A 27,841-nucleotide genomic window follows, 5' to 3' on the forward strand; every position below is an offset into this window, starting at 1 on the left:
GTGAAGCAGGAGAAGGGGTGACCCCAAGGACGAAGAGAGAGAAGAGCAGGCGCTCCTTTGGCCCCGTTGTGAAGAGGTGAGGCTGTGCCCCTTGGCCATGCACTTGCTTCCTCCCTTGCTGGAGAGGCAGAGGCGTGGACGTGGAGGCTGAATGGAGGCAATGCTGTGGAGGTGCGTTCTCAGAGGGTGGGGTGTCTTGCAGGATGTTGTTGTTTGCTGTCAGGGTGCGTGGGGAGGGTCCTTAGCAGGGGTAGCAGCCTCTTCCACGGGCGAAGCATCCAAGACCTCCCCAGCCAGCGCCATAGCCGGCGCCATAGCCATAGCCAAAGCCGAAGCCACCATTGTTGATGGGGACTCCCTGAGCGCTAAGGTTGTCACCCACGGCGGCAGAGACGGAGGATCCGACGGCGGTGTTCTGTGGGAAGGAGGTGAGGATGGGTCCGGGCAGGGTGACCACCACGGTGGAAGGCTGGATGACCACGCGGGAGTCCTCGCACTGCCTGACACAGGGCTCGTTGCAGCTGTTAGCCAGCGGGGTGGGTCCGCAGGGGCGGCAGAGGTCGTTGCAGGCCATGGGTGTGTTGAGGAGAGGGTCCTGGAAGAGCAGGGATTGAGAAAGTGTGAGAAGGCAGGTGTGAGGAGGCAGAGGGTGTTTTGGGGCTGTGCTCCTCTTTTGGGAAGCAGAGGAGGCAGCAGAGATAACGTTTCTTTTTTCTTTTTTCTGGAGAGAGCCCTAAAAAGAGGCTGCAGAGTTTGCTTCTTTTTGCATGGGGCTGGTGGCGGAGGGACTGTGCGCAGGAAGGCGAGGGCTGCTTTGCTGGCGTTGTGTGCGGGCAGAAGTGTAGGGAGAGTGTGGGAGTGATGGAGAGGAAGGAGGCAGTGAGTGATTTGGTGCGTCGGAGGCACTGAGGGAGTTGGCGCGTTGAAGGCAGGGGCAGCTTGGAGGTGAGCGCGCAGCCCACTAGCAGCGTGAGGAAAAGGCCTTTCTCCCTGTGAGAGCTTCCCGCAGTTTGGGCATGCTGTGCGAAGGGAGGGAGCGAAGGGGAGTAGAGTGGAGGAGGGAGTGTGTCCTGTGAGCATGTCTGAGGGGTGAAGAGACTGGGGAGAAGAAGGGGCCGCGGGTTGAGACTCACCTTGTTGCCGGAGGAGGCGAAGGTGTGAGGAGAAGTGTGTGAGGGAGCGCAGCCTTGTGCCGGCTTTTATGCTGGTCCCAGAGCGCCTGAGGCGATGAGACACCCTTTGTGCATGACAGCCTTTGGGTTGCGGCTCGTCTTGAAGGCCCAACCCTGGCAAGTCATGAAGTTTGGGTTGGATTTCCTTCCCGCAATGCTCTCCTTTCATTTCCTGCTCTTTTGGAGGTGCCCATTATGATGCAGCGGTCCCTTTCAAGGGCGCCTCTGAAGTTGGGTGGCTATGGGTGTTAGGTGCACATGAGGTCGGGGGACCCCATTGTCAAAGTGTAGGCAAGGCCGAGTGTCAGCAGTGAGGTCATAGTGCGGTAGTTTCCTGGTGTGGTTAGGGGCGGCATTGTGAGGAGCGTCCCCCATTTAGTGTGCGAGCAGGAAGACTGATGTGGCATTGGCAGGAGCGTGGGCCTTGTGGCCGTGCCCCTTGGATGACGTTGCCTGCGTTGCTGTGAGCTGTGCGGGGTTTTGTTTAGGCGTCGCCATAGCGGTGAGGTTGTCTCCCCTGGTGGGTTGCCGGTTGTGATGGCCGTGCGGTGTCAGTAACGCAAAGGAGCCTGTGTGTGTCGTGTTGTGCCGTAGTGTGGTCATGCGTGGTGGACCCAATGGAAAGAGCGGAGGCAGCTGGAGAAGTCTGCTGTTGTAGCTAGGCCTGCTCTTGGGTTTGAAAGAGCTGGGTTATACTCATCTGCAAAGAGGTCACTGCCTAGGTCTCTCCTTTCCTCTCATCCGCACGTTGCCAAGGTGGTGTTTATCTGCATAGAGTCCTTAATGAATGTCTATTGGGAGTGCTGTGGAGGTTTGGGAGAGGAGGTGAGAGGCAGAGGTGGAGTGGGAGTGTGAGGCAGGGCAAGGGCATATGGGCTCTGGCATGTGGCTGAGTGCCCGGGCAGAAGGGCAGGGCTGTGAGCGGTGTTGGATGGTTCAGGGTTGCAACTGGTTGTTGCAGAAAGGAAGAGCAGGAGTGCTTGGAGTCTTGGGCTCTAGACGTGAGAGCCCCTTGGCCTGTGGACTTGCGGAAGGGAGCGTGGAGGGCGGGGACTCCACAAACTGAGTCCGCGTGAGTGCTTTGTGAGTCTGTTGCCCTTTGTGAGATGGGAGCTGCTGCAGTGCCTTTGTGCTTTTGATGCCCCTGCAAAGGCTGTTGATGGTCCTCAATCTTGCGTAGTGTTTTCTCCTTGCTTCTTAAGAGCTGAGGTGTGCCTCCTTGTGGACAGGAGGCTACAAGGCTGTTGGAGAAGACTTGTTGTGGAGCTGCTTTGTGTTGTGAGCTGCTTTGTGCAGGCCGTTGTTTGTCTGTGTTATATGAGGAAGATGCCATTGGTGGAGCAGGTGTCTGTGGGGCAAGGGTATGAGTCGTGTGTGTCCTTTCCCTTGTGCTCTTGAGTGGAGGCCCTAAGGCCAGCGGTGGTGGCCATAGATGGGGAAAGAAGGTATGTTTGCTTCTTCCTTTTTCTTTTGTGTTCCCCAGGGGCCTGCCTTTCCTTGTTTGCTGCGAGCGAAATGTGAGGGCTGGGAAGCGGTGGTGCTGATGAGAGGTTGTGCAGCGTGTGGAAGCAATGGGTGTTTTGATGAGAGCCCTGGTGATAGGGCCGGTGGTGTGTGTGTGCAAGGGCCTGCTGGGTGAAGGGAGGGTGTTGTGTGGTGTGCTGGAAGGGCATGTGGATTCCAGTATGGTTCTTGTTCCGGATTTGCTTGGGAGAGCACTCATGTGGCACCAGGCATCCTTTGGGGACTGTTGCGGGTATGTGCACGCTTGGGTGTATTTTTGCTGTGAGGGATTTACAGTGACTTTCTTGTTGGAGAAAGGGACAAGGGACGCAGGCCCCTTTTCTCCCATCGGCCTAGCGTCCCGGCTGGCCTTGGGAGTCCTGTCTTGGTGCCTGGAGAGGGTGAAGGAGTCTTGTAAGAAGAAAGGAAGAGGAGGCATGTGCGTTTGCTGTTCATCAACTGTTTATTGATGGAAAAGAGCAAGAGGAAGGATGGGAAAGTGGAGAGGAGGTGTTGTGAGGTGGGCGTGAGAGCATCCCCGGTGTGGCCTGCCTGCTTGCAGTGGATGATCCCAGGGGCATGGTTTGCAAGGCAGCAGTGAAGCAGGAGAAGGGGTGACCCCAAGGACGAAGAGAGAGAAGAGCAGGCGCTCCTTTGGCCCCGTTGTGAAGAGGTGAGGCTGTGCGCCTTGGCCATGCACTTGCTTCCTCCCTTGCTGGAGAGGCAGAGGTGTGGACGTGGAGGCTGAATGGAGACAATGTTGTGGAGGTGCGTTCTCAGAGGGTGGAGTGTCTTGCAGGATGTTGTTGTTTGCTGTCAGGGTGCGTGGGGAGGGTCCTTAGCAGGGGTAGCAGCCTCTTCCACGGGCGAAGCATCCAAGACCTCCCCAGCCAGCGCCATAGCCGGCGCCATAGCCATAGCCAAAGCCGAAGCCACCATTGTTGATGGGGACTCCCTGAGCGCTAAGGTTGTCACCCACGGCGGCAGAGGCGGAGGATCCGACGGCGGTGTTCTGTGGGAAGGAGGTGAGGATGGGTCCGGGCAGGGTGACCACCACGGTGGAAGGCTGGATGACCACGCGGGAGTCCTCGCACTGCCTGACACAGGGCTCGTTGCAGCTATTAGCCAGCGGGGTGGGTCCGCAGGGGCGGCAGAGGTCGTTGCAGGCCATGGGTGTGTTGAGGAGAGGGTCCTGGAAGAGCAGGGATTGAGAAAGTGTGAGAAGGCAGGTGTGAGGAGGCAGAGGGTGTTTTGGGGCTGTGCTCCTCTTTTGGGAAGCAGAGGAGGCAGCAGAGATAACGTTTCTTTTTTCTTTTTTCTGGAGAGAGCCCTAAAAGAGGCTGCAGAGTTTGCTTCTTTTTGCATGGGGCTGGTGGCGGAGGGACTGTGAGCAGGAAGGCAAGGGCTGCTTTGCTGGCGTTGTGTGCGGGCAGAAGTGTAGGGAGAGTGTGGGAGTGATGGAGAGGAAGGAGGCAGCGAGTGATTTGGTGCGTCGGAGGCACTGAGGGAGTTGGCGCGTTGAAGGCAGGGGCAGCTTGGAGGTGAGCGCGCAGCCCACTAGCAGCGTGAGGAAAAGGCCTTTCTCCCTGTGAGAGCTTCCCGCAGTTTGGGCATGCTGTGCGAAGGGAGGGAGCGAGGGGGAGTAGAGTGGAGGAGGGAGTGTGTCCTGTGAGCATGTCTGAGGGGTGAAGAGACTGGGGAGAAGAAGGGGCCGCGGGTTGAGACTCACCTTGTTGCCGGAGGAGGCGAAGGTGTGAGGAGAAGTGTGTGAGGGAGCGCAGCCTTGTGCCGGCTTTTATGCTGGTCCCAGAGCGCCTGAGGCGATGAGACACCCTTTGTGCATGACAGCCTTTGGGTTGCGGCTCGTCTTGAAGGTCCAACCCTGGCAAGTCATGATATTGGGTTGGATTTCCTTCCCGCAATGCTCTCCTTTCATTTCCTGCTCTTTTGGAGGTGCCCATTATGATGCAGCGGTCCCTTTCAAGGGCGCCTCTGAAGTTGGGTGGCTATGGGTGTTAGGTGCACATGAGGTCGGGGGACCCCATTGTCAAAGTGTAGGCAAGGCCGAGTGTCAGCAGTGAGGTCATAGTGCGGTAGTTTCCTGGTGTGGTTAGGGGCGGCATTGTGAGGAGCGTCCCCCATTTAGTGTGCGAGCAGGAAGACTGATGTGGCATTGGCAGGAGCGTGGGCCTTGTGGCCGTGCCCCTTGGATGACGTTGCCTGCGTTGCTGTGAGCTGTGCGGGGTTTTGTTTAGGCGTCGCCATAGCGGTGAGGTTGTCTCCCCTGGTGGGTTGCCGGTTGTGATGGCCGTGCCGTGTCAGTAACGCAAAGGAGCCTGTGTGTGTCGTGTTGTGCCGTAGTGTGGTCATGCGTGGTGGCCCCAATGGAAAGAGCGGAGGCAGCTGGAGAAGTCTGCTGTTGTAGCTAGGCCTGCTCTTGGGTTTGAAAGAGCTGGGTTATACTCATCTGCAAAGAGGTCACTGCCTAGGTCTCTCCTTTCCTCTCATCCGCACGTTGCCAAGGTGGTGTTTATCTGCATAGAGTCCTTAATGAATGTCTATTGGGAGTGCTGTGAAGGTTTGGGAGAGGAGGTGAGAGGCAGAGGTGGAGTGGGAGTGTGAGGCAGGGCAAGGGCATATGGGCTCTGGCATGTGGCTGAGTGCCAGGGCAGAAGGGCAGTGCTGTGAGCGGTGTTGGATGGTTCAGGGTTGCAACTGGTTGTTGCAGAAAGGAAGAGCAGGAGTGCCTGGAGTCTTGGGCTCTAGACGTGAGAGCCCCTTGGCCTGTGGACTTGCGGAAGGGAGCGTGGAGGGCGGGAGCTCCACGAACTGAGTCCGCGTGAGTGCTTTGTGAGTCTGTTGCCCTTTGTGAGATGGGAGCTGCTGCAGTGCCTTTGTGCTTTTGATGCCCCTGCAAAGGCTGTTGATGGTTCTCAATCTTGCGTAGTGTTTTCTCCTTGCTTCTTAAGAGCTGAGGTGTGCCTGCTTGTGGACAGGAGGCTACAAGGCTGTTGGAGAAGACTTGTTGTGGAGATGCTTTGTGTTGTGAGCTGCTTTGTGCAGGCCGTTGTTTGTCTGTGTTATATGGGGAAGATGCCGTTGGTGGAGCAGGTGTCTGTGGGGCAAGGGTATGAGTCGTGTGTGTCCTTTCCCTTGTGCTCTTGAGTGGAGGCCCTAAGGCCAGCGGTGGTGGCTATAGATGGGGAAAGAAGGTATGTTTGCTTCTTCCTTTTTCTTTTGTGTTCCCCAGGGGCCTGCCTTTCCTTGTTTGCTGCGAGCGAAATGTGAGGGCTGGGAAGCGGTGGTGCTGATGAGAGGTTGTGCAGCGTGTGGAAGCAATGGGTGTTTTGATGAGAGCCCTGGTGATAGGGCCAGTGGTGTGTGTGTGCAAGGGCCTGCTGGGTGAAGGGAGGGTGTTGTGTGGTGTGCTGGAAGGGCATGTGGATGCCAGTATGGTTCTTGTTCCGGATTTGCTTGGGAGAGCACTCATGTGGCACCAGGCATCCTTTGGGGACTGTTGCGGGTATGTGCACGCTTGGGTGTATTTTTGCTGTGAGGGATTTACAGTGACTTTCTTGTTGGAGAAAGGGACAAGGGACGCAGGCCCCTTTTCTCCCATCGGCCTAGCGTCCCGGCTGGCCTTGGGAGTCCTGTCTTGGTGCCTGGAGAGGGTGAAGGAGTCTTGTAAGAAGAAAGGAAGAGGAGGCATGTGCGTTTGCTGTTCATCAACTGTTTATTGATGGAAAAGAGCAAGAGGAAGGATGGGAAAGTGGAGAGGAGGTGTTGTGAGGTGGGCGTGAGAGCATCCCCGGTGTGGCCTGCCTGCTTGCAGTGGATGATCCCAGGGGCATGGTTTGCAAGGCAGCAGTGAAGCAGGAGAAGGGGTGACCCCAAGGACGAAGAGAGAGAAGAGCAGGCGCTCCTTTGGCCCCGTTGTGAAGAGGTGAGGCTGTGCGCCTTGGCCATGCACTTGCTTCCTCCCTTGCTGGAGAGGCAGAGGTGTGGACGTGGAGGCTGAATGGAGACAATGTTGTGGAGGTGCGTTCTCAGAGGGTGGAGTGTCTTGCAGGATGTTGTTGTTTGCTGTCAGGGTGCGTGGGGAGGGTCCTTAGCAGGGGTAGCAGCCTCTTCCACGGGCGAAGCATCCAAGACCTCCCCAGCCAGCGCCATAGCCGGCGCCATAGCCATAGCCAAAGCCGAAGCCACCATTGTTGATGGGGACTCCCTGAGCGCTAAGGTTGTCACCCACGGCGGCAGAGGCGGAGGATCCGACGGCGGTGTTCTGTGGGAAGGAGGTGAGGATGGGTCCGGGCAGGGTGACCACCACGGTGGAAGGCTGGATGACCACGCGGGAGTCCTCGCACTGCCTGACACAGGGCTCGTTGCAGCTATTAGCCAGCGGGGTGGGTCCGCAGGGGCGGCAGAGGTCGTTGCAGGCCATGGGTGTGTTGAGGAGAGGGTCCTGGAAGAGCAGGGATTGAGAAAGTGTGAGAAGGCAGGTGTGAGGAGGCAGAGGGTGTTTTGGGGCTGTGCTCCTCTTTTGGGAAGCAGAGGAGGCAGCAGAGATAACGTTTCTTTTTTCTTTTTTCTGGAGAGAGCCCTAAAAGAGGCTGCAGAGTTTGCTTCTTTTTGCATGGGGCTGGTGGCGGAGGGACTGTGAGCAGGAAGGCAAGGGCTGCTTTGCTGGCGTTGTGTGCGGGCAGAAGTGTAGGGAGAGTGTGGGAGTGATGGAGAGGAAGGAGGCAGCGAGTGATTTGGTGCGTCGGAGGCACTGAGGGAGTTGGCGCGTTGAAGGCAGGGGCAGCTTGGAGGTGAGCGCGCAGCCCACTAGCAGCGTGAGGAAAAGGCCTTTCTCCCTGTGAGAGCTTCCCGCAGTTTGGGCATGCTGTGCGAAGGGAGGGAGCGAGGGGGAGTAGAGTGGAGGAGGGAGTGTGTCCTGTGAGCATGTCTGAGGGGTGAAGAGACTGGGGAGAAGGGGCCGCGGGTTGAGACTCACCTTGTTGCCGGAGGAGGCGAAGGTGTGAGGAGAAGTGTGTGAGGGAGCGCAGCCTTGTGCCGGCTTTTATGCTGGTCCCAGAGCGCCTGAGGCGATGAGACACCCTTTGTGCATGACAGCCTTTGGGTTGCGGCTCGTCTTGAAGGCCCAACCCTGGCAAGTCATGAAGTTTGGGTTGGATTTCCTTCCCGCAATGCTCTCCTTTCATTTCCTGCTCTTTTGGAGGTGCCCATTATGATGCAGCGGTCCCTTTCAAGGGCGCCTCTGAAGTTGGGTGGCTATGGGTGTTAGGTGCACATGAGGTCGGGGGACCCCATTGTCAAAGTGTAGGCAAGGCCGAGTGTCAGCAGTGAGGTCATAGTGCGGTAGTTTCCTGGTGTGGTTAGGGGCGGCATTGTGAGGAGCGTCCCCCATTTAGTGTGCAAGCAGGAAGACTGATGTGGCATTGGCAGGAGCGTGGGCCTTGTGGCCGTGCCCCTTGGATGACGTTGCCTGCGTTGCTGTGAGCTGTGCGGGGTTTTGTTTAGGCGTCGCCATAGCGGTGAGGTTGTCTCCCCTGGTGGGTTGCCGGTTGTGATGGCCGTGCCGTGTCAGTAACGCAAAGGAGCCTGTGTGTGTCGTGTTGTGCCGTAGTGTGGTCATGCGTGGTGGCCCCAATGGAAAGAGCGGAGGCAGCTGGAGAAGTCTGCTGTTGTAGCTAGGCCTGCTCTTGGGTTTGAAAGAGCTGGGTTATACTCATCTGCAAAGAGGTCACTGCCTAGGTCTCTCCTTTCCTCTCATCCGCACGTTGCCAAGGTGGTGTTTATCTGCATAGAGTCCTTAATGAATGTCTATTGGGAGTGCTGTGGAGGTTTGGGAGAGGAGGTGAGAGGCAGAGGTGGAGTGGGAGTGTGAGGCAGGGCAAGGGCATATGGGCTCTGCCATGTGGCTGAGTGCCAGGGCAGAAGGGCAGTGCTGTGAGCGGTGTTGGATGGTTCAGGGTTGCAACTGGTTGTTGCAGAAAGGAAGAGCAGGAGTGCCTGGAGTCTTGGGCTCTAGACGTGAGAGCCCCTTGGCCTGTGGACTTGCGGAAGGGAGCGTGGAGGGCGGGAGCTCCACGAACTGAGTCCGCGTGAGTGCTTTGCGAGTCTGTTGCCCTTTGTGAGATGGGAGCTGCTGCAGTGCCTTTGTGCTTTTGATGCCCCTGCAAAGGCTGTTGATGGTTCTCAATCTTGCGTAGTGTTTTCTCCTTGCTTCTTAAGAGCTGAGGTGTGCCTGCTTGTGGACAGGAGGCTACAAGGCTGTTGGAGAAGACTTGTTGTGGAGATGCTTTGTGTTGTGAGCTGCTTTGTGCAGGCCGTTGTTTGTCTGTGTTATATGGGGAAGATGCCGTTGGTGGAGCCGGTGTCTGTGGGGCAAGGGTATGAGTCGTGTGTGTCCTTTCCCTTGTGCTCTTGAGTGGAGGCCCTAAGGCCAGCGGTGGTGGCCATAGATGGGGAAAGAAGGTATGTTTGCTTCTTCCTTTTTCTTTTGTGTTCCCCAGGGGCTGCCTTTCCTTGTTTGCTGCGAGCGAAATGTGAGGGCTGGGAAGCGGTGGTGCTGATGAGAGGTTGTGCAGCGTGTGGAAGCAATGGGTGTTTTGATGAGAGCCCTGGTGATAGGGCCAGTGGTGTGTGTGTGCAAGGGCCTGCTGGGTGAAGGGAGGGTGTTGTGTGGTGTGCTGGAAGGGCATGTGGATGCCAGTATGGTTCTTGTTCCGGATTTGCTTGGGAGAGCACTCATGTGGCACCAGGCATCCTTTGGGGACTGTTGCGGGTATGTGCACGCTTGGGTGTATTTTTGCTGTGAGGGATTTACAGTGACTTTCTTGTTGGAGAAAGGGACAAGGGACGCAGGCCCCTTTTCTCCCATCGGCCTAGCGTCCCGGCTGGCCTTGGGAGTCCTGCCTTGGTGCCTGGAGAGGGTGAAGGAGTCTTGTAAGAAGAAAGGAAGAGGAGGCATGTGCGTTTGCTGTTCATCAACTGTTTATTGATGGAAAAGAGCAAGAGGAAGGATGGGAAAGTGGAGAGGAGGTGTTGTGAGGTGGGCGTGAGAGCATCCCCGGTGTGGCCTGCCTGCTTGCAGTGGATGATCCCAGGGGCATGGTTTGCAAGGCAGCAGTGAAGCAGGAGAAGGGGTGACCCCAAGGACGAAGAGAGAGAAGAGCAGGCGCTCCTTTGGCCCCGTTGTGAAGAGGTGAGGCTGTGCGCCTTGGCCATGCACTTGCTTCCTCCCTTGCTGGAGAGGCAGAGGTGTGGACGTGGAGGCTGAATGGAGACAATGTTGTGGAGGTGCGTTCTCAGAGGGTGGAGTGTCTTGCAGGATGTTGTTGTTTGCTGTCAGGGTGCGTGGGGAGGGTCCTTAGCAGGGGTAGCAGCCTCTTCCACGGGCGAAGCATCCAAGACCTCCCCAGCCAGCGCCATAGCCGGCGCCATAGCCATAGCCAAAGCCGAAGCCACCATTGTTGATGGGGACTCCCTGAGCGCTAAGGTTGTCACCCACGGCGGCAGAGGCGGAGGATCCGACGGCGGTGTTCTGTGGGAAGGAGGTGAGGATGGGTCCGGGCAGGGTGACCACCACGGTGGAAGGCTGGATGACCACGCGGGAGTCCTCGCACTGCCTGACACAGGGCTCGTTGCAGCTATTAGCCAGCGGGGTGGGTCCGCAGGGGCGGCAGAGGTCGTTGCAGGCCATGGGTGTGTTGAGGAGAGGGTCCTGGAAGAGCAGGGATTGAGAAAGTGTGAGAAGGCAGGTGTGAGGAGGCAGAGGGTGTTTTGGGGCTGTGCTCCTCTTTTGGGAAGCAGAGGAGGCAGCAGAGATAACGTTTCTTTTTTCTTTTTTCTGGAGAGAGCCCTAAAAGAGGCTGCAGAGTTTGCTTCTTTTTGCATGGGGCTGGTGGCGGAGGGACTGTGAGCAGGAAGGCAAGGGCTGCTTTGCTGGCGTTGTGTGCGGGCAGAAGTGTAGGGAGAGTGTGGGAGTGATGGAGAGGAAGGAGGCAGCGAGTGATTTGGTGCGTCGGAGGCACTGAGGGAGTTGGCGCGTTGAAGGCAGGGGCAGCTTGGAGGTGAGCGCGCAGCCCACTAGCAGCGTGAGGAAAAGGCCTTTCTCCCTGTGAGAGCTTCCCGCAGTTTGGGCATGCTGTGCGAAGGGAGGGAGCGAGGGGGAGTAGAGTGGAGGAGGGAGTGTGTCCTGTGAGCATGTCTGAGGGGTGAAGAGACTGGGGAGAAGAAGGGGCCGCGGGTTGAGACTCACCTTGTTGCCGGAGGAGGCGAAGGTGTGAGGAGAAGTGTGTGAGGGAGCGCAGCCTTGTGCCGGCTTTTATGCTGGTCCCAGAGCGCCTGAGGCGATGAGACACCCTTTGTGCATGACAGCCTTTGGGTTGCGGCTCGTCTTGAAGGCCCAACCCTGGCAAGTCATGAAGTTTGGGTTGGATTTCCTTCCCGCAATGCTCTCCTTTCATTTCCTGCTCTTTTGGAGGTGCCCATTATGATGCAGCGGTCCCTTTCAAGGGCGCCTCTGAAGTTGGGTGGCTATGGGTGTTAGGTGCACATGAGGTCGGGGGACCCCATTGTCAAAGTGTAGGCAAGGCCGAGTGTCAGCAGTGAGGTCATAGTGCGGTAGTTTCCTGGTGTGGTTAGGGGCGGCATTGTGAGGAGCGTCCCCCATTTAGTGTGCAAGCAGGAAGACTGATGTGGCATTGGCAGGAGCGTGGGCCTTGTGGCCGTGCCCCTTGGATGACGTTGCCTGCGTTGCTGTGAGCTGTGCGGGGTTTTGTTTAGGCGTCGCCATAGCGGTGAGGTTGTCTCCCCTGGTGGGTTGCCGGTTGTGATGGCCGTGCCGTGTCAGTAACGCAAAGGAGCCTGTGTGTGTCGTGTTGTGCCGTAGTGTGGTCATGCGTGGTGGCCCCAATGGAAAGAGCGGAGGCAGCTGGAGAAGTCTGCTGTTGTAGCTAGGCCTGCTCTTGGGTTTGAAAGAGCTGGGTTATACTCATCTGCAAAGAGGTCACTGCCTAGGTCTCTCCTTTCCTCTCATCCGCACGTTGCCAAGGTGGTGTTTATCTGCATAGAGTCCTTAATGAATGTCTATTGGGAGTGCTGTGGAGGTTTGGGAGAGGAGGTGAGAGGCAGAGGTGGAGTGGGAGTGTGAGGCAGGGCAAGGGCATATGGGCTCTGCCATGTGGCTGAGTGCCAGGGCAGAAGGGCAGTGCTGTGAGCGGTGTTGGATGGTTCAGGGTTGCAACTGGTTGTTGCAGAAAGGAAGAGCAGGAGTGCCTGGAGTCTTGGGCTCTAGACGTGAGAGCCCCTTGGCCTGTGGACTTGCGGAAGGGAGCGTGGAGGGCGGGAGCTCCACGAACTGAGTCCGCGTGAGTGCTTTGCGAGTCTGTTGCCCTTTGTGAGATGGGAGCTGCTGCAGTGCCTTTGTGCTTTTGATGCCCCTGCAAAGGCTGTTGATGGTTCTCAATCTTGCGTAGTGTTTTCTCCTTGCTTCTTAAGAGCTGAGGTGTGCCTGCTTGTGGACAGGAGGCTACAAGGCTGTTGGAGAAGACTTGTTGTGGAGATGCTTTGTGTTGTGAGCTGCTTTGTGCAGGCCGTTGTTTGTCTGTGTTATATGGGGAAGATGCCGTTGGTGGAGCCGGTGTCTGTGGGGCAAGGGTATGAGTCGTGTGTGTCCTTTCCCTTGTGCTCTTGAGTGGAGGCCCTAAGGCCAGCGGTGGTGGCTATAGATGGGGAAAGAAGGTATGTTTGCTTCTTCCTTTTTCTTTTGTGTTCCCCAGGGGCCTGCCTTTCCTTGTTTGCTGCGAGCGAAATGTGAGGGCTGGGAAGCGGTGGTGCTGATGAGAGGTTGTGCAGCGTGTGGAAGCAATGGGTGTTTTGATGAGAGCCCTGGTGATAGGGCCAGTGGTGTGTGTGTGCAAGGGCCTGCTGGGTGAAGGGAGGGTGTTGTGTGGTGTGCTGGAAGGGCATGTGGATTCCAGTATGGTTCTTGTTCCGGATTTGCTTGGGAGAGCACTCATGTGGCACCAGGCATCCTTTGGGGACTGTTGCGGGTATGTGCACGCTTGGGTGTATTTTTGCTGTGAGGGATTTACAGTGACTTTCTTGTTGGAGAAAGGGACAAGGGACGCAGGCCCCTTTTCTCCCATCGGCCTAGCGTCCCGGCTGGCCTTGGGAGTCCTGCCTTGGTGCCTGGAGAGGGTGAAGGAGTCTTGTAAGAAGAAAGGAAGAGGAGGCATGTGCGTTTGCTGTTCATCAACTGTTTATTGATGGAAAAGAGCAAGAGGAAGGATGGGAAAGTGGAGAGGAGGTGTTGTGAGGTGGGCGTGAGAGCATCCCCGGTGTGGCCTGCCTGCTTGCAGTGGATGATCCCAGGGGCATGGTTTGCAAGGCAGCAGTGAAGCAGGAGAAGGGGTGACCCCAAGGACGAAGAGAGAGAAGAGCAGGCGCTCCTTTGGCCCCGTTGTGAAGAGGTGAGGCTGTGCGCCTTGGCCATGCACTTGCTTCCTCCCTTGCTGGAGAGGCAGAGGTGTGGACGTGGAGGCTGAATGGAGACAATGTTGTGGAGGTGCGTTCTCAGAGGGTGGAGTGTCTTGCAGGATGTTGTTGTTTGCTGTCAGGGTGCGTGGGGAGGGTCCTTAGCAGGGGTAGCAGCCTCTTCCACGGGCGAAGCATCCAAGACCTCCCCAGCCAGCGCCATAGCCGGCGCCATAGCCATAGCCAAAGCCGAAGCCACCATTGTTGATGGGGACTCCCTGAGCGCTAAAGTTGTCACCCACGGCGGCAGAGGCGGAGGATCCGACGGCGGTGTTCTGTGGGAAGGAGGTGAGGATGGGTCCGGGCAGGGTGACCACCACGGTGGAAGGCTGGATGACCACGCGGGAGTCCTCGCACTGCCTGACACAGGGCTCGTTGCAGCTATTAGCCAGCGGGGTGGGTCCGCAGGGGCGGCAGAGGTCGTTGCAGGCCATGGGTGTGTTGAGGAGAGGGTCCTGGAAGAGCAGGGATTGAGAAAGTGTGAGAAGGCAGGTGTGAGGAGGCAGAGGGTGTTTTGGGGCTGTGCTCCTCTTTTGGGAAGCAGAGGAGGCAGCAGAGATAACGTTTCTTTTTTCTTTTTTCTGGAGAGAGCCCTAAAAGAGGCTGCAGAGTTTGCTTCTTTTTGCATGGGGCTGGTGGCGGAGGGACTGTGAGCAGGAAGGCAAGGGCTGCTTTGCTGGCGTTGTGTGCGGGCAGAAGTGTAGGGAGAGTGTGGGAGTGATGGAGAGGAAGGAGGCAGCGAGTGATTTGGTGCGTCGGAGGCACTGAGGGAGTTGGCGCGTTGAAGGCAGGGGCAGCTTGGAGGTGAGCGCGCAGCCCACTAGCAGCGTGAGGAAAAGGCCTTTCTCCCTGTGAGAGCTTCCCGCAGTTTGGGCATGCTGTGCGAAGGGAGGGAGCGAGGGGGAGTAGAGTGGAGGAGGGAGTGTGTCCTGTGAGCATGTCTGAGGGGTGAAGAGACTGGGGAGAAGAAGGGGCCGCGGGTTGAGACTCACCTTGTTGCCGGAGGAGGCGAAGGTGTGAGGAGAAGTGTGTGAGGGAGCGCAGCCTTGTGCCGGCTTTTATGCTGGTCCCAGAGCGCCTGAGGCGATGAGACACCCTTTGTGCATGACAGCCTTTGGGTTGCGGCTCGTCTTGAAGGTCCAACCCTGGCAAGTCATGATATTGGGTTGGATTTCCTTCCCGCAATGCTCTCCTTTCATTTCCTGCTCTTTTGGAGGTGCCCATTATGATGCAGCGGTCCCTTTCAAGGGCGCCTCTGAAGTTGGGTGGCTATGGGTGTTAGGTGCACATGAGGTCGGGGGACCCCATTGTCAAAGTGTAGGCAAGGCCGAGTGTCAGCAGTGAGGTCATAGTGCGGTAGTTTCCTGGTGTGGTTAGGGGCGGCATTGTGAGGAGCGTCCCCCATTTAGTGTGCAAGCAGGAAGACTGATGTGGCATTGGCAGGAGCGTGGGCCTTGTGGCCGTGCCCCTTGGATGACGTTGCCTGCGTTGCTGTGAGCTGTGCGGGGTTTTGTTTAGGCGTCGCCATAGCGGTGAGGTTGTCTCCCCTGGTGGGTTGCCGGTTGTGATGGCCGTGCCGTGTCAGTAACGCAAAGGAGCCTGTGTGTGTCGTGTTGTGCCGTAGTGTGGTCATGCGTGGTGGCCCCAATGGAAAGAGCGGAGGCAGCTGGAGAAGTCTGCTGTTGTAGCTAGGCCTGCTCTTGGGTTTGAAAGAGCTGGGTTATACTCATCTGCAAAGAGGTCACTGCCTAGGTCTCTCCTTTCCTCTCATCCGCACGTTGCCAAGGTGGTGTTTATCTGCATAGAGTCCTTAATGAATGTCTATTGGGAGTGCTGTGGAGGTTTGGGAGAGGAGGTGAGAGGCAGAGGTGGAGTGGGAGTGTGAGGCAGGGCAAGGGCATATGGGCTCTGCCATGTGGCTGAGTGCCAGGGCAGAAGGGCAGTGCTGTGAGCGGTGTTGGATGGTTCAGGGTTGCAACTGGTTGTTGCAGAAAGGAAGAGCAGGAGTGCCTGGAGTCTTGGGCTCTAGACGTGAGAGCCCCTTGGCCTGTGGACTTGCGGAAGGGAGCGTGGAGGGCGGGAGCTCCACGAACTGAGTCCGCGTGAGTGCTTTGTGAGTCTGTTGCCCTTTGTGAGATGGGAGCTGCTGCAGTGCCTTTGTGCTTTTGATGCCCCTGCAAAGGCTGTTGATGGTACTCAATCTTGCGTAGTGTTTTCTCCTTGCTTCTTAAGAGCTGAGGTGTGCCTGCTTGTGGACAGGAGGCTACAAGGCTGTTGGAGAAGACTTGTTGTGGAGATGCTTTGTGTTGTGAGCTGCTTTGTGCAGGCCGTTGTTTGTCTGTGTTATATGGGGAAGATGCCGTTGGTGGAGCAGGTGTCTGTGGGGCAAGGGTATGAGTCGTGTGTGTCCTTTCCCTTGTGCTCTTGAGTGGAGGCCCTAAGGCCAGCGGTGGTGGCTATAGATGGGGAAAGAAGGTATGTTTGCTTCTTCCTTTTTCTTTTGTGTTCCCCAGGGGCCTGCCTTTCCTTGTTTGCTGCGAGCGAAATGTGAGGGCTGGGAAGCGGTGGTGCTGATGAGAGGTTGTGCAGCGTGTGGAAGCAATGGGTGTTTTGATGAGAGCCCTGGTGATAGGGCCAGTGGTGTGTGTGTGCAAGGGCCTGCTGGGTGAAGGGAGGGTGTTGTGTGGTGTGCTGGAAGGGCATGTGGATGCCAGTATGGTTCTTGTTCCGGATTTGCTTGGGAGAGCACTCATGTGGCACCAGGCATCCTTTGGGGACTGTTGCGGGTATGTGCACGCTTGGGTGTATTTTTGCTGTGAGGGATTTACAGTGACTTTCTTGTTGGAGAAAGGGACAAGGGACGCAGGCCCCTTTTCTCCCATCGGCCTAGCGTCCCGGCTGGCCTTGGGAGTCCTGTCTTGGTGCCTGGAGAGGGTGAAGGAGTCTTGTAAGAAGAAAGGAAGAGGAGGCATGTGCGTTTGCTGTTCATCAACTGTTTATTGATGGAAAAGAGCAAGAGGAAGGATGGGAAAGTGGAGAGGAGGTGTTGTGAGGTGGGCGTGAGAGCATCCCCGGTGTGGCCTGCCTGCTTGCAGTGGATGATCCCAGGGGCATGGTTTGCAAGGCAGCAGTGAAGCAGGAGAAGGGGTGACCCCAAGGACGAAGAGAGAGAAGAGCAGGCGCTCCTTTGGCCCCGTTGTGAAGAGGTGAGGCTGTGCGCCTTGGCCATGCACTTGCTTCCTCCCTTGCTGGAGAGGCAGAGGTGTGGACGTGGAGGCTGAATGGAGACAATGTTGTGGAGGTGCGTTCTCAGAGGGTGGAGTGTCTTGCAGGATGTTGTTGTTTGCTGTCAGGGTGCGTGGGGAGGGTCCTTAGCAGGGGTAGCAGCCTCTTCCACGGGCGAAGCATCCAAGACCTCCCCAGCCAGCGCCATAGCCGGCGCCATAGCCATAGCCAAAGCCGAAGCCACCATTGTTGATGGGGACTCCCTGAGCGCTAAGGTTGTCACCCACGGCGGCAGAGGCGGAGGATCCGACGGCGGTGTTCTGTGGGAAGGAGGTGAGGATGGGTCCGGGCAGGGTGACCACCACGGTGGAAGGCTGGATGACCACGCGGGAGTCCTCGCACTGCCTGACACAGGGCTCGTTGCAGCTATTAGCCAGCGGGGTGGGTCCGCAGGGGCGGCAGAGGTCGTTGCAGGCCATGGGTGTGTTGAGGAGAGGGTCCTGGAAGAGCAGGGATTGAGAAAGTGTGAGAAGGCAGGTGTGAGGAGGCAGAGGGTGTTTTGGGGCTGTGCTCCTCTTTTGGGAAGCAGAGGAGGCAGCAGAGATAACGTTTCTTTTTTCTTTTTTCTGGAGAGAGCCCTAAAAGAGGCTGCAGAGTTTGCTTCTTTTTCCATGGGGCTGGTGGCGGAGGGACTGTGAGCAGGAAGGCAAGGGCTGCTTTGCTGGCGTTGTGTGCGGGCAGAAGTGTAGGGAGAGTGTGGGAGTGATGGAGAGGAAGGAGGCAGCGAGTGATTTGGTGCGTCGGAGGCACTGAGGGAGTTGGCGCGTTGAAGGCAGGGGCAGCTTGGAGGTGAGCGCGCAGCCCACTAGCAGCGTGAGGAAAAGGCCTTTCTCCCTGTGAGAGCTTCCCGCAGTTTGGGCATGCTGTGCGAAGGGAGGGAGCGAGGGGGAGTAGAGTGGAGGAGGGAGTGTGTCCTGTGAGCATGTCTGAGGGGTGAAGAGACTGGGGAGAAGAAGGGGCCGCGGGTTGAGACTCACCTTGTTGCCGGAGGAGGCGAAGGTGTGAGAAGTGTGTGAGGGAGCGCAGCCTTGTGCCGGCTTTTATGCTGGTCCCAGAGCGCCTGAGGCGATGAGACACCCTTTGTGCATGACAGCCTTTGGGTTGCGGCTCGTCTTGAAGGTCCAACCCTGGCAAGTCATGATATTGGGTTGGATTTCCTTCCCGCAATGCTCTCCTTTCATTTCCTGCTCTTTTGGAGGTGCCCATTATGAAGCAGCGGTCCCTTTCAAGGGCGCCTCTGAAGTTGGGTGGCTATGGGTGTTAGGTGCACATGAGGTCGGGGGACCCCATTGTCAAAGTGTAGGCAAGGCCGAGTGTCAGCAGTGAGGTCATAGTGCGGTAGTTTCCTGGTGTGGTTAGGGGCGGCATTGTGAGGAGCGTCCCCCATTTAGTGTGCAAGCAGGAAGACTGATGTGGCATTGGCAGGAGCGTGGGCCTTGTGGCCGTGCCCCTTGGATGACGTTGCCTGCGTTGCTGTGAGCTGTGCGGGGTTTTGTTTAGGCGTCGCCATAGCGGTGAGGTTGTCTCCCCTGGTGGGTTGCCGGTTGTGATGGCCGTGCCGTGTCAGTAACGCAAAGGAGCCTGTGTGTGTCGTGTTGTGCCGTAGTGTGGTCATGCGTGGTGGCCCCAATGGAAAGAGCGGAGGCAGCTGGAGAAGTCTGCTGTTGTAGCTAGGCCTGCTCTTGGGTTTGAAAGAGCTGGGTTATACTCATCTGCAAAGAGGTCACTGCCTAGGTCTCTCCTTTCCTCTCATCCGCACGTTGCCAAGGTGGTGTTTATCTGCATAGAGTCCTTAATGAATGTCTATTGGGAGTGCTGTGGAGGTTTGGGAGAGGAGGTGAGAGGCAGAGGTGGAGTGGGAGTGTGAGGCAGGGCAAGGGCATATGGGCTCTGCCATGTGGCTGAGTGCCAGGGCAGAAGGGCAGTGCTGTGAGCGGTGTTGGATGGTTCAGGGTTGCAACTGGTTGTTGCAGAAAGGAAGAGCAGGAGTGCCTGGAGTCTTGGGCTCTAGACGTGAGAGCCCCTTGGCCTGTGGACTTGCGGAAGGGAGCGTGGAGGGCGGGAGCTCCACGAACTGAGTCCGCGTGAGTGCTTTGCGAGTCTGTTGCCCTTTGTGAGATGGGAGCTGCTGCAGTGCCTTTGTGCTTTTGATGCCCCTGCAAAGGCTGTTGATGGTTCTCAATCTTGCGTAGTGTTTTCTCCTTGCTTCTTAAGAGCTGAGGTGTGCCTGCTTGTGGACAGGAGGCTACAAGGCTGTTGGAGAAGACTTGTTGTGGAGCTGCTTTGTGTTGTGAGCTGCTTTGTGCAGGCCGTTGTTTGTCTGTGTTATATGGGGAAGATGCCGTTGGTGGAGCAGGTGTCTGTGGGGCAAGGGTATGAGTCGTGTGTGTCCTTTCCCTTGTGCTCTTGAGTGGAGGCCCTAAGGCCAGCGGTGGTGGCTATAGATGGGGAAAGAAGGTATGTTTGCTTCTTCCTTTTTCTTTTGTGTTCCCCAGGGGCCTGCCTTTCCTTGTTTGCTGCGAGCGAAATGTGAGGGCTGGGAAGCGGTGGTGCTGATGAGAGGTTGTGCAGCGTGTGGAAGCAATGGGTGTTTTGATGAGAGCCCTGGTGATAGGGCCAGTGGTGTGTGTGTGCAAGGGCCTGCTGGGTGAAGGGAGGGTGTTGTGTGGTGTGCTGGAAGGGCATGTGGATGCCAGTATGGTTCTTGTTCCGGATTTGCTTGGGAGAGCACTCATGTGGCACCAGGCATCCTTTGGGGACTGTTGCGGGTATGTGCACGCTTGGGTGTATTTTTGCTGTGAGGGATTTACAGTGACTTTCTTGTTGGAGAAAGGGACAAGGGACGCAGGCCCCTTTTCTCCCATCGGCCTAGCGTCCCGGCTGGCCTTGGGAGTCCTGTCTTGGTGCCTGGAGAGGGTGAAGGAGTCTTGTAAGAAGAAAGGAAGAGGAGGCATGTGCGTTTGCTGTTCATCAACTGTTTATTGATGGAAAAGAGCAAGAGGAAGGATGGGAAAGTGGAGAGGAGGTGTTGTGAGGTGGGCGTGAGAGCATCCCCGGTGTGGCCTGCCTGCTTGCAGTGGATGATCCCAGGGGCATGGTTTGCAAGGCAGCAGTGAAGCAGGAGAAGGGGTGACCCCAAGGACGAAGAGAGAGAAGAGCAGGCGCTCCTTTGGCCCCGTTGTGAAGAGGTGAGGCTGTGCGCCTTGGCCATGCACTTGCTTCCTCCCTTGCTGGAGAGGCAGAGGTGTGGACGTGGAGGCTGAATGGAGACAATGTTGTGGAGGTGCGTTCTCAGAGGGTGGAGTGTCTTGCAGGATGTTGTTGTTTGCTGTCAGGGTGCGTGGGGAGGGTCCTTAGCAGGGGTAGCAGCCTCTTCCACGGGCGAAGCATCCAAGACCTCCCCAGCCAGCGCCATAGCCGGCGCCATAGCCATAGCCAAAGCCGAAGCCACCATTGTTGATGGGGACTCCCTGAGCGCTAAGGTTGTCACCCACGGCGGCAGAGGCGGAGGATCCGACGGCGGTGTTCTGTGGGAAGGAGGTGAGGATGGGTCCGGGCAGGGTGACCACCACGGTGGAAGGCTGGATGACCACGCGGGAGTCCTCGCACTGCCTGACACAGGGCTCGTTGCAGCTATTAGCCAGCGGGGTGGGTCCGCAGGGGCGGCAGAGGTCGTTGCAGGCCATGGGTGTGTTGAGGAGAGGGTCCTGGAAGAGCAGGGATTGAGAAAGTGTGAGAAGGCAGGTGTGAGGAGGCAGAGGGTGTTTTGGGGCTGTGCTCCTCTTTTGGGAAGCAGAGGAGGCAGCAGAGATAACGTTTCTTTTTTCTTTTTTCTGGAGAGAGCCCTAAAAGAGGCTGCAGAGTTTGCTTCTTTTTGCATGGGGCTGGTGGCGGAGGGACTGTGAGCAGGAAGGCAAGGGCTGCTTTGCTGGCGTTGTGTGCGGGCAGAAGTGTAGGGAGAGTGTGGGAGTGATGGAGAGGAAGGAGGCAGCGAGTGATTTGGTGCGTCGGAGGCACTGAGGGAGTTGGCGCGTTGAAGGCAGGGGCAGCTTGGAGGTGAGCGCGCAGCCCACTAGCAGCGTGAGGAAAAGGCCTTTCTCCCTGTGAGAGCTTCCCGCAGTTTGGGCATGCTGTGCGAAGGGAGGGAGCGAGGGGGAGTAGAGTGGAGGAGGGAGTGTGTCCTGTGAGCATGTCTGAGGGGTGAAGAGACTGGGGAGAAGAAGGGGCCGCGGGTTGAGACTCACCTTGTTGCCGGAGGAGGCGAAGGTGTGAGGAGAAGTGTGTGAGGGAGCGCAGCCTTGTGCCGGCTTTTATGCTGGTCCCAGAGCGCCTGAGGCGATGAGACACCCTTTGTGCATGACAGCCTTTGGGTTGCGGCTCGTCTTGAAGGTCCAACCCTGGCAAGTCATGATATTGGGTTGGATTTCCTTCCCGCAATGCTCTCCTTTCATTTTCTGCTCTTTTGGAGGTGCCCATTATGATGCAGCGGTCCCTTTCAAGGGCGCCTCTGAAGTTGGGTGGCTATGGGTGTTAGGTGCACATGAGGTCGGGGGACCCCATTGTCAAAGTGTAGGCAAGGCCGAGTGTCAGCAGTGAGGTCATAGTGCGGTAGTTTCCTGGTGTGGTTAGGGGCGGCATTGTGAGGAGCGTCCCCCATTTAGTGTGCAAGCAGGAAGACTGATGTGGCATTGGCAGGAGCGTGGGCCTTGTGGCCGTGCCCCTTGGATGACGTTGCCTGCGTTGCTGTGAGCTGTGCGGGGTTTTGTTTAGGCGTCGCCATAGCGGTGAGGTTGTCTCCCCTGGTGGGTTGCCGGTTGTGATGGCCGTGCGGTGTCAGTAACGCAAAGGAGCCTGTGTGTGTCGTGTTGTGCCGTAGTGTGGTCATGCGTGGTGGCCCCAATGGAAAGAGCGGAGGCAGCTGGAGAAGTCTGCTGTTGTAGCTAGGCCTGCTCTTGGGTTTGAAAGAGCTGGGTTATACTCATCTGCAAAGAGGTCACTGCCTAGGTCTCTCCTTTCCTCTCATCCGCACGTTGCCAAGGTGGTGTTTATCTGCATAGAGTCCTTAATGAATGTCTATTGGGAGTGCTGTGGAGGTTTGGGAGAGGAGGTGAGAGGCAGAGGTGGAGTGGGAGTGTGAGGCAGGGCAAGGGCATATGGGCTCTGCCATGTGGCTGAGTGCCAGGGCAGAAGGGCAGTGCTGTGAGCGGTGTTGGATGGTTCAGGGTTGCAACTGGTTGTTGCAGAAAGGAAGAGCAGGAGTGCCTGGAGTCTTGGGCTCTAGACGTGAGAGCCCCTTGGCCTGTGGACTTGCGGAAGGGAGCGTGGAGGGCGGGAGCTCCACGAACTGAGTCCGCGTGAGTGCTTTGTGAGTCTGTTGCCCTTTGTGAGATGGGAGCTGCTGCAGTGCCTTTGTGCTTTTGATGCCCCTGCAAAGGCTGTTGATGGTTCTCAATCTTGCGTAGTGTTTTCTCCTTGCTTCTTAGGAGCTGAGGTGTGCCTGCTTGTGGACAGGAGGCTACAAGGCTGTTGGAGAAGACTTGTTGTGGAGATGCTTTGTGTTGTGAGCTGCTTTGTGCAGGCCGTTGTTTGTCTGTGTTATATGGGGAAGATGCCGTTGGTGGAGCCGGTGTCTGTGGGGCAAGGGTATGAGTCGTGTGTGTCCTTTCCCTTGTGCTCTTGAGTGGAGGCCCTAAGGCCAGCGGTGGTGGCTATAGATGGGGAAAGAAGGTATGTTTGCTTCTTCCTTTTTCTTTTGTGTTCCCCAGGGGCCTGCCTTTCCTTGTTTGCTGCGAGCGAAATGTGAGGGCTGGGAAGCGGTGGTGCTGATGAGAGGTTGTGCAGCGTGTGGAAGCAATGGGTGTTTTGATGAGAGCCCTGGTGATAGGGCCGGTGGTGTGTGTGTGCAAGGGCCTGCTGGGTGAAGGGAGGGTGTTGTGTGGTGTGCTGGAAGGGCATGTGGATGCCAGTATGGTTCTTGTTCCGGATTTGCTTGGGAGAGCACTCATGTGGCACCAGGCATCCTTTGGGGACTGTTGCGGGTATGTGCACGCTTGGGTGTATTTTTGCTGTGAGGGATTTGCAGTGACTTTCTTGTTGGAGAACGGGACAAGGGACGCAGGCCCCTTTTCTCCCATCGGCCTAGCGTCCCGGCTGGCCTTGGGAGTCCTGCCTTGGTGCCTGGAGAGGGTGAAGGAGTCTTGTAAGAAGAAAGGAAGAGGAGGCATGTGCGTTTGCTGTTCATCAACTGTTTATTGATGGAAAAGAGCAAGAGGAAGGATGGGAAAGTGGAGAGGAGGTGTTGTGAGGTGGACGTGAGAGCATCCCCGGTGTGGCCTGCCTGCTTGCAGTGGATGATCCCAGGGGCATGGTTTGCAAGGCAGCAGTGAAGCAGGAGAAGGGGTGACCCCAAGGACGAAGAGAGAGAAGAGCAGGCGCTCCTTTGGCCCCGTTGTGAAGAGGTGAGGCTGTGCGCCTTGGCCATGCACTTGCTTCCTCCCTTGCTGGAGAGACAGAGGTGTGGACGTGGAGGCTGAATGGAGACAATGTTGTGGAGGTGCGTTCTCAGAGGGTGGAGTGTCTTGCAGGATGTTGTTGTTTGCTGTCAGGGTGCGTGGGGAGGGTCCTTAGCAGGGGTAGCAGCCTCTTCCACGGGCGAAGCATCCAAGACCTCCCCAGCCAGCGCCATAGCCGGCGCCATAGCCATAGCCAAAGCCGAAGCCACCATTGTTGATGGGGACTCCCTGAGCGCTAAGGTTGTCACCCACGGCGGCAGAGGCGGAGGATCCGACGGCGGTGTTCTGTGGGAAGGAGGTGAGGATGGGTCCGGGCAGGGTGACCACCACGGTGGAAGGCTGGATGACCACGCGGGAGTCCTCGCACTGCCTGACACAGGGCTCGTTGCAGCTATTAGCCAGCGGGGTGGGTCCGCAGGGGCGGCAGAGGTCGTTGCAGGCCATGGGTGTGTTGAGGAGAGGGTCCTGGAAGAGCAGGGATTGAGAAAGTGTGAGAAGGCAGGTGTGAGGAGGCGGAGGGTGTTTTGGGGCTGTGCTCCTCTTTTGGGAAGCAGAGGAGGCAGCAGAGATAACGTTTCTTTTTTCTTTTTTCTGGAGAGAGCCCTAAAAAGAGGCTGCAGAGTTTGCTTCTTTTTGCATGGGGCTGGTGGTGGAGGGACTGTGCGCAGGAAGGCGAGGGCTGCTTTGCTGGCGTTGTGTGCGGGCAGAAGTGAAGGGAGAGTGTGGGAGTGATGGAGAGGAAGGAGGCGGCGAGTGATTTGGTGCGTCGGAGGCACTGAGGGAGTTGGCGCGTTGAAGGCAGGGGCAGCTTGGAGGTGAGCGCGCAGCCCACTAGCAGCGTGAGGAAAAGGCCTTTCTCCCTGTGAGAGCTTCCCGCAGCTTGGGCATGCTGTGCGAAGGGAGGGAGCGAGGGGGAGTAGAGTGGAGGAGGGAGTGTGTCCTGTGAGCATGTCTGAGGGGTGAAGAGATTGGGGAGAAGACGGGGCTGCGGGTTGAGACTCACCTTGTTGCCGGAGGAGGCGAAGGTGTGAGGAGAAGTGTGTGAGGGAGCGCAGCCTTGTGCCGGCTTTTATGCTGGTCCCAGAGCACCTGAGGCGATGAGACACCCTTTGTGCATGACAGCCTTTGGGTTGCGGCTCGTCTTGAAGGCCCAACCCTGGCAAGTCATGAAGTTTGGGTTGGATTTCCTTCCCGCAATGCTCTCCTTTCATTTCCTGCTCTTTTGGAGGTGCCCATTATGATGCAGCGGTCCCTTTCAAGGGCGCCTCTGAAGTTGGGTGGCTATGGGTGTTAGGTGCACATGAGGTCGGGGGACCCCATTGTCAAAGTGTAGGCAAGGCCGAGTGTCAGCAGTGAGGTCATAGTGCGGTAGTTTCCTGGTGTGGTTAGGGGCGGCATTGTGAGGAGCGTCCCCCATTTAGTGTGCAAGCAGGAAGACTGATGTGGCATTGGCAGGAGCGTGGGCCTTGTGGCCGTGCCCCTTGGATGATGTTGCCTGCGTTGCTGTGAGCTGTGCGGGGTTTTGTTTAGGCGTCGCCATAGCGGTGAGGTTGTCTCCCCTGGTGGGTTGCCGGTTGTGATGGCCGTGCGGTGTCAGTAACGCAAAGGAGCCTGTGTGTGTCGTGTTGTGCCGTAGTGTGGTCATGCGTGGTGGCCCCAATGGAAAGAGCGGAGGCAGCTGGAGAAGTCTGCTGTTGTAGCTAGGCCTGCTCTTGGGTTTGAAAGAGCTGGGTTATACTCATCTGCAAAGAGGTCACTGCCTAGGTCTCTCCTTTCCTCTCATCCGCACGTTGCCAAGGTGGTGTTTATCTGCATAGAGTCCTTAATGAATGTCTATTGGGAGTGCTGTGGAGGTTTGGGAGAGGAGGTGAGAGGCAGAGGTGGAGTGGGAGTGTGAGGCAGGGCATATGGGCTCTGCCATGTGGCTGAGTGCCAGGGCAGAAGGGCAGTGCTGTGAGCGGTGTTGGATGGTTCAGGGTTGCAACTGGTTGTTGCAGAAAGGAAGAGCAGGAGTGCCTGGAGTCTTGGGCTCTAGACGTGAGAGCCCCTTGGCCTGTGGACTTGCGGAAGGGAGCGTGGAGGGCGGGAGCTCCACGAACTGAGTCCGCGTGAGTGCTTTGTGAGTCTGTTGCCCTTTGTGAGATGGGAGCTGCTGCAGTGCCTTTGTGCTTTTGATGCCCCTGCAAAGGCTGTTGATGGTTCTCAATCTTGCGTAGTGTTTTCTCCTTGCTTCTTAAGAGCTGAGGTGTGCCTGCTTGTGGACAGGAGGCTACAAGGCTGTTGGAGAAGACTTGTTGTGGAGATGCTTTGTGTTGTGAGCTGCTTTGTGCAGGCCGTTGTTTGTCTGTGTTATATGGGGAAGATGCCGTTGGTGGAGCAGGTGTCTGTGGGGCAAGGGTATGAGTCGTGTGTGTCCTTTCCCTTGTGCTCTTGAGTGGAGGCCCTAAGGCCAGCGGTGGTGGCTATAGATGGGGAAAGAAGGTATGTTTGCTTCTTCCTTTTTCTTTTGTGTTCCCCAGGGGCCTGCCTTTCCTTGTTTGCTGCGAGCGAAATGTGAGGGCTGGGAAGCGGTGGTGCTGATGAGAGGTTGTGCAGCGTGTGGAAGCAATGGGTGTTTTGATGAGAGCCCTGGTGATAGGGCCAGTGGTGTGTGTGTGCAAGGGCCTGCTGGGTGAAGGGAGGGTGTTGTGTGGTGTGCTGGAAGGGCATGTGGATGCCAGTATGGTTCTTGTTCCGGATTTGCTTGGGAGAGCACTCATGTGGCACCAGGCATCCTTTGGGGACTGTTGCGGGTATGTGCACGCTTGGGTGTATTTTTGCTGTGAGGGATTTACAGTGACTTTCTTGTTAGAGAAAGGGACAAGGGACGCAGGCCCCTTTTCTCCCATCGGCCTAGCGTCCCGGCTGGCCTTGGGAGTCCTGTCTTGGTGCCTGGAGAGGGTGAAGGAGTCTTGTAAGAAGAAAGGAAGAGGAGGCATGTGCGTTTGCTGTTCATCAACTGTTTATTGATGGAAAAGAGCAAGAGGAAGGATGGGAAAGTGGAGAGGAGGTGTTGTGAGGTGGGCGTGAGAGCATCCCCGGTGTGGCCTGCCTGCTTGCAGTGGATGATCCCAGGGGCATGGTTTGCAAGGCAGCAGTGAAGCAGGAGAAGGGGTGACCCCAAGGACGAAGAGAGAGAAGAGCAGGCGCTCCTTTGGCCCCGTTGTGAAGAGGTGAGGCTGTGCGCCTTGGCCATGCACTTGCTTCCTCCCTTGCTGGAGAGACAGAGGTGTGGACGTGGAGGCTGAATGGAGACAATGTTGTGGAGGTGCGTTCTCAGAGGGTGGAGTGTCTTGCAGGATGTTGTTGTTTGCTGTCAGGGTGCGTGGGGAGGGTCCTTAGCAGGGGTAGCAGCCTCTTCCACGGGCGAAGCATCCAAGACCTCCCCAGCCAGCGCCATAGCCGGCGCCATAGCCATAGCCAAAGCCGAAGCCACCATTGTTGATGGGGACTCCCTGAGCGCTAAGGTTGTCACCCACGGCGGCAGAGGCGGAGGATCCGACGGCGGTGTTCTGTGGGAAGGAGGTGAGGATGGGTCCGGGCAGGGTGACCACCACGGTGGAAGGCTGGATGACCACGCGGGAGTCCTCGCACTGCCTGACACAGGGCTCGTTGCAGCTATTAGCCAGCGGGGTGGGTCCGCAGGGGCGGCAGAGGTCGTTGCAGGCCATGGGTGTGTTGAGGAGAGGGTCCTGGAAGAGCAGGGATTGAGAAAGTGTGAGAAGGCAGGTGTGAGGAGGCAGAGGGTGTTTTGGGGCTGTGCTCCTCTTTTGGGAAGCAGAGGAGGCAGCAGAGATAACGTTTCTTTTTTCTTTTTTCTGGAGAGAGCCCTAAAAGAGGCTGCAGAGTTTGCTTCTTTTTGCATGGGGCTGGTGGCGGAGGGACTGTGAGCAGGAAGGCAAGGGCTGCTTTGCTGGCGTTGTGTGCGGGCAGAAGTGTAGGGAGAGTGTGGGAGTGATGGAGAGGAAGGAGGCAGCGAGTGATTTGGTGCGTCGGAGGCACTGAGGGAGTTGGCGCGTTGAAGGCAGGGGCAGCTTGGAGGTGAGCGCGCAGCCCACTAGCAGCGTGAGGAAAAGGCCTTTCTCCCTGTGAGAGCTTCCCGCAGTTTGGGCATGCTGTGCGAAGGGAGGGAGCGAGGGGGAGTAGAGTGGAGGAGGGAGTGTGTCCTGTGAGCATGTCTGAGGGGTGAAGAGACTGGGGAGAAGAAGGGGCCGCGGGTTGAGACTCACCTTGTTGCCGGAGGAGGCGAAGGTGTGAGGAGAAGTGTGTGAGGGAGCGCAGCCTTGTGCCGGCTTTTATGCTGGTCCCAGAGCGCCTGAGGCGATGAGACACCCTTTGTGCATGACAGCCTTTGGGTTGCGGCTCGTCTTGAAGGTCCAACCCTGGCAAGTCATGATATTGGGTTGGATTTCCTTCCCGCAATGCTCTCCTTTCATTTTCTGCTCTTTTGGAGGTGCCCATTATGATGCAGCGGTCCCTTTCAAGGGCGCCTCTGAAGTTGGGTGGCTATGGGTGTTAGGTGCACATGAGGTCGGGGGACCCCATTGTCAAAGTGTAGGCAAGGCCGAGTGTCAGCAGTGAGGTCATAGTGCGGTAGTTTCCTGGTGTGGTTAGGGGCGGCATTGTGAGGAGCGTCCCCCATTTAGTGTGCAAGCAGGAAGACTGATGTGGCATTGGCAGGAGCGTGGGCCTTGTGGCCGTGCCCCTTGGATGACGTTGCCTGCGTTGCTGTGAGCTGTGCGGGGTTTTGTTTAGGCGTCGCCATAGCGGTGAGGTTGTCTCCCC

At 57.3% G+C, this 27,841-nt stretch overlaps 9 protein-coding genes across 9 annotated transcripts; all 9 read right to left on the reverse strand.

The window, feature by feature from the left end:
- Positions 1-241: 241 nt before the first annotated feature.
- On the reverse strand, positions 242-574 carry LOC148596062 (feather keratin 1-like). The gene has a single exon (XM_088531120.1). It carries the CDS (start codon positions 572-574, stop codon positions 242-244), a length of 333 nt encoding a protein of 110 aa, XP_088387246.1.
- A 2,939-nt stretch (positions 575-3,513) lies between these two features.
- LOC148596063 (feather keratin-like) lies at positions 3,514-3,846 on the reverse strand. Its single transcript, XM_088531129.1, has one exon. It carries the CDS (start codon positions 3,844-3,846, stop codon positions 3,514-3,516), a length of 333 nt encoding a protein of 110 aa, XP_088387255.1.
- A 2,937-nt stretch (positions 3,847-6,783) lies between these two features.
- On the reverse strand, positions 6,784-7,116 carry LOC148596064 (feather keratin-like). Its single transcript, XM_088531139.1, has one exon. It carries the CDS (start codon positions 7,114-7,116, stop codon positions 6,784-6,786), a length of 333 nt encoding a protein of 110 aa, XP_088387265.1.
- Positions 7,117-10,050: 2,934 nt separating this feature from the next.
- On the reverse strand, positions 10,051-10,383 carry LOC148596065 (feather keratin-like). The gene has a single exon (XM_088531151.1). The coding sequence runs from the start codon at positions 10,381-10,383 to the stop codon at positions 10,051-10,053; it is 333 nt and encodes a 110-aa protein (XP_088387277.1).
- Positions 10,384-13,321: 2,938 nt separating this feature from the next.
- On the reverse strand, positions 13,322-13,654 carry LOC148596066 (feather keratin-like). Its single transcript, XM_088531160.1, has one exon. It carries the CDS (start codon positions 13,652-13,654, stop codon positions 13,322-13,324), a length of 333 nt encoding a protein of 110 aa, XP_088387286.1.
- Positions 13,655-16,591: 2,937 nt separating this feature from the next.
- LOC148596067 (feather keratin-like) lies at positions 16,592-16,924 on the reverse strand. Its single transcript, XM_088531171.1, has one exon. It carries the CDS (start codon positions 16,922-16,924, stop codon positions 16,592-16,594), a length of 333 nt encoding a protein of 110 aa, XP_088387297.1.
- A 2,934-nt stretch (positions 16,925-19,858) lies between these two features.
- On the reverse strand, positions 19,859-20,191 carry LOC148596068 (feather keratin-like). The gene has a single exon (XM_088531180.1). It carries the CDS (start codon positions 20,189-20,191, stop codon positions 19,859-19,861), a length of 333 nt encoding a protein of 110 aa, XP_088387306.1.
- A 2,937-nt stretch (positions 20,192-23,128) lies between these two features.
- LOC148596069 (feather keratin-like) lies at positions 23,129-23,461 on the reverse strand. Its single transcript, XM_088531192.1, has one exon. The coding sequence runs from the start codon at positions 23,459-23,461 to the stop codon at positions 23,129-23,131; it is 333 nt and encodes a 110-aa protein (XP_088387318.1).
- Positions 23,462-26,394: 2,933 nt separating this feature from the next.
- Positions 26,395-26,727, reverse strand: LOC148596070 (feather keratin-like). The gene has a single exon (XM_088531199.1). It carries the CDS (start codon positions 26,725-26,727, stop codon positions 26,395-26,397), a length of 333 nt encoding a protein of 110 aa, XP_088387325.1.
- Positions 26,728-27,841: the final 1,114 nt, after the last annotated feature.

The sequence above is a fragment of the Tinamus guttatus genome, unplaced genomic scaffold (genome assembly GCF_059628265.1).
Source record: "Tinamus guttatus ecotype Peru unplaced genomic scaffold, ASM5962826v1 Tinamus_guttatus_pri_ptg000032l, whole genome shotgun sequence".
Lineage (NCBI taxonomy): Eukaryota > Metazoa > Chordata > Aves > Tinamiformes > Tinamidae > Tinamus > Tinamus guttatus.

Coding starts and splice junctions, on each gene's coding strand:
- LOC148596066 (XM_088531160.1), bottom strand. CDS start 13,654: ATGGCCTGCAACGACCTCTGCCGCCCCTGCGGACCCACCCCGCTGGCT.
- LOC148596068 (XM_088531180.1), bottom strand. CDS start 20,191: ATGGCCTGCAACGACCTCTGCCGCCCCTGCGGACCCACCCCGCTGGCT.
- LOC148596064 (XM_088531139.1), bottom strand. CDS start 7,116: ATGGCCTGCAACGACCTCTGCCGCCCCTGCGGACCCACCCCGCTGGCT.
- LOC148596070 (XM_088531199.1), bottom strand. CDS start 26,727: ATGGCCTGCAACGACCTCTGCCGCCCCTGCGGACCCACCCCGCTGGCT.
- LOC148596065 (XM_088531151.1), bottom strand. CDS start 10,383: ATGGCCTGCAACGACCTCTGCCGCCCCTGCGGACCCACCCCGCTGGCT.
- LOC148596063 (XM_088531129.1), bottom strand. CDS start 3,846: ATGGCCTGCAACGACCTCTGCCGCCCCTGCGGACCCACCCCGCTGGCT.
- LOC148596069 (XM_088531192.1), bottom strand. CDS start 23,461: ATGGCCTGCAACGACCTCTGCCGCCCCTGCGGACCCACCCCGCTGGCT.
- LOC148596062 (XM_088531120.1), bottom strand. CDS start 574: ATGGCCTGCAACGACCTCTGCCGCCCCTGCGGACCCACCCCGCTGGCT.
- LOC148596067 (XM_088531171.1), bottom strand. CDS start 16,924: ATGGCCTGCAACGACCTCTGCCGCCCCTGCGGACCCACCCCGCTGGCT.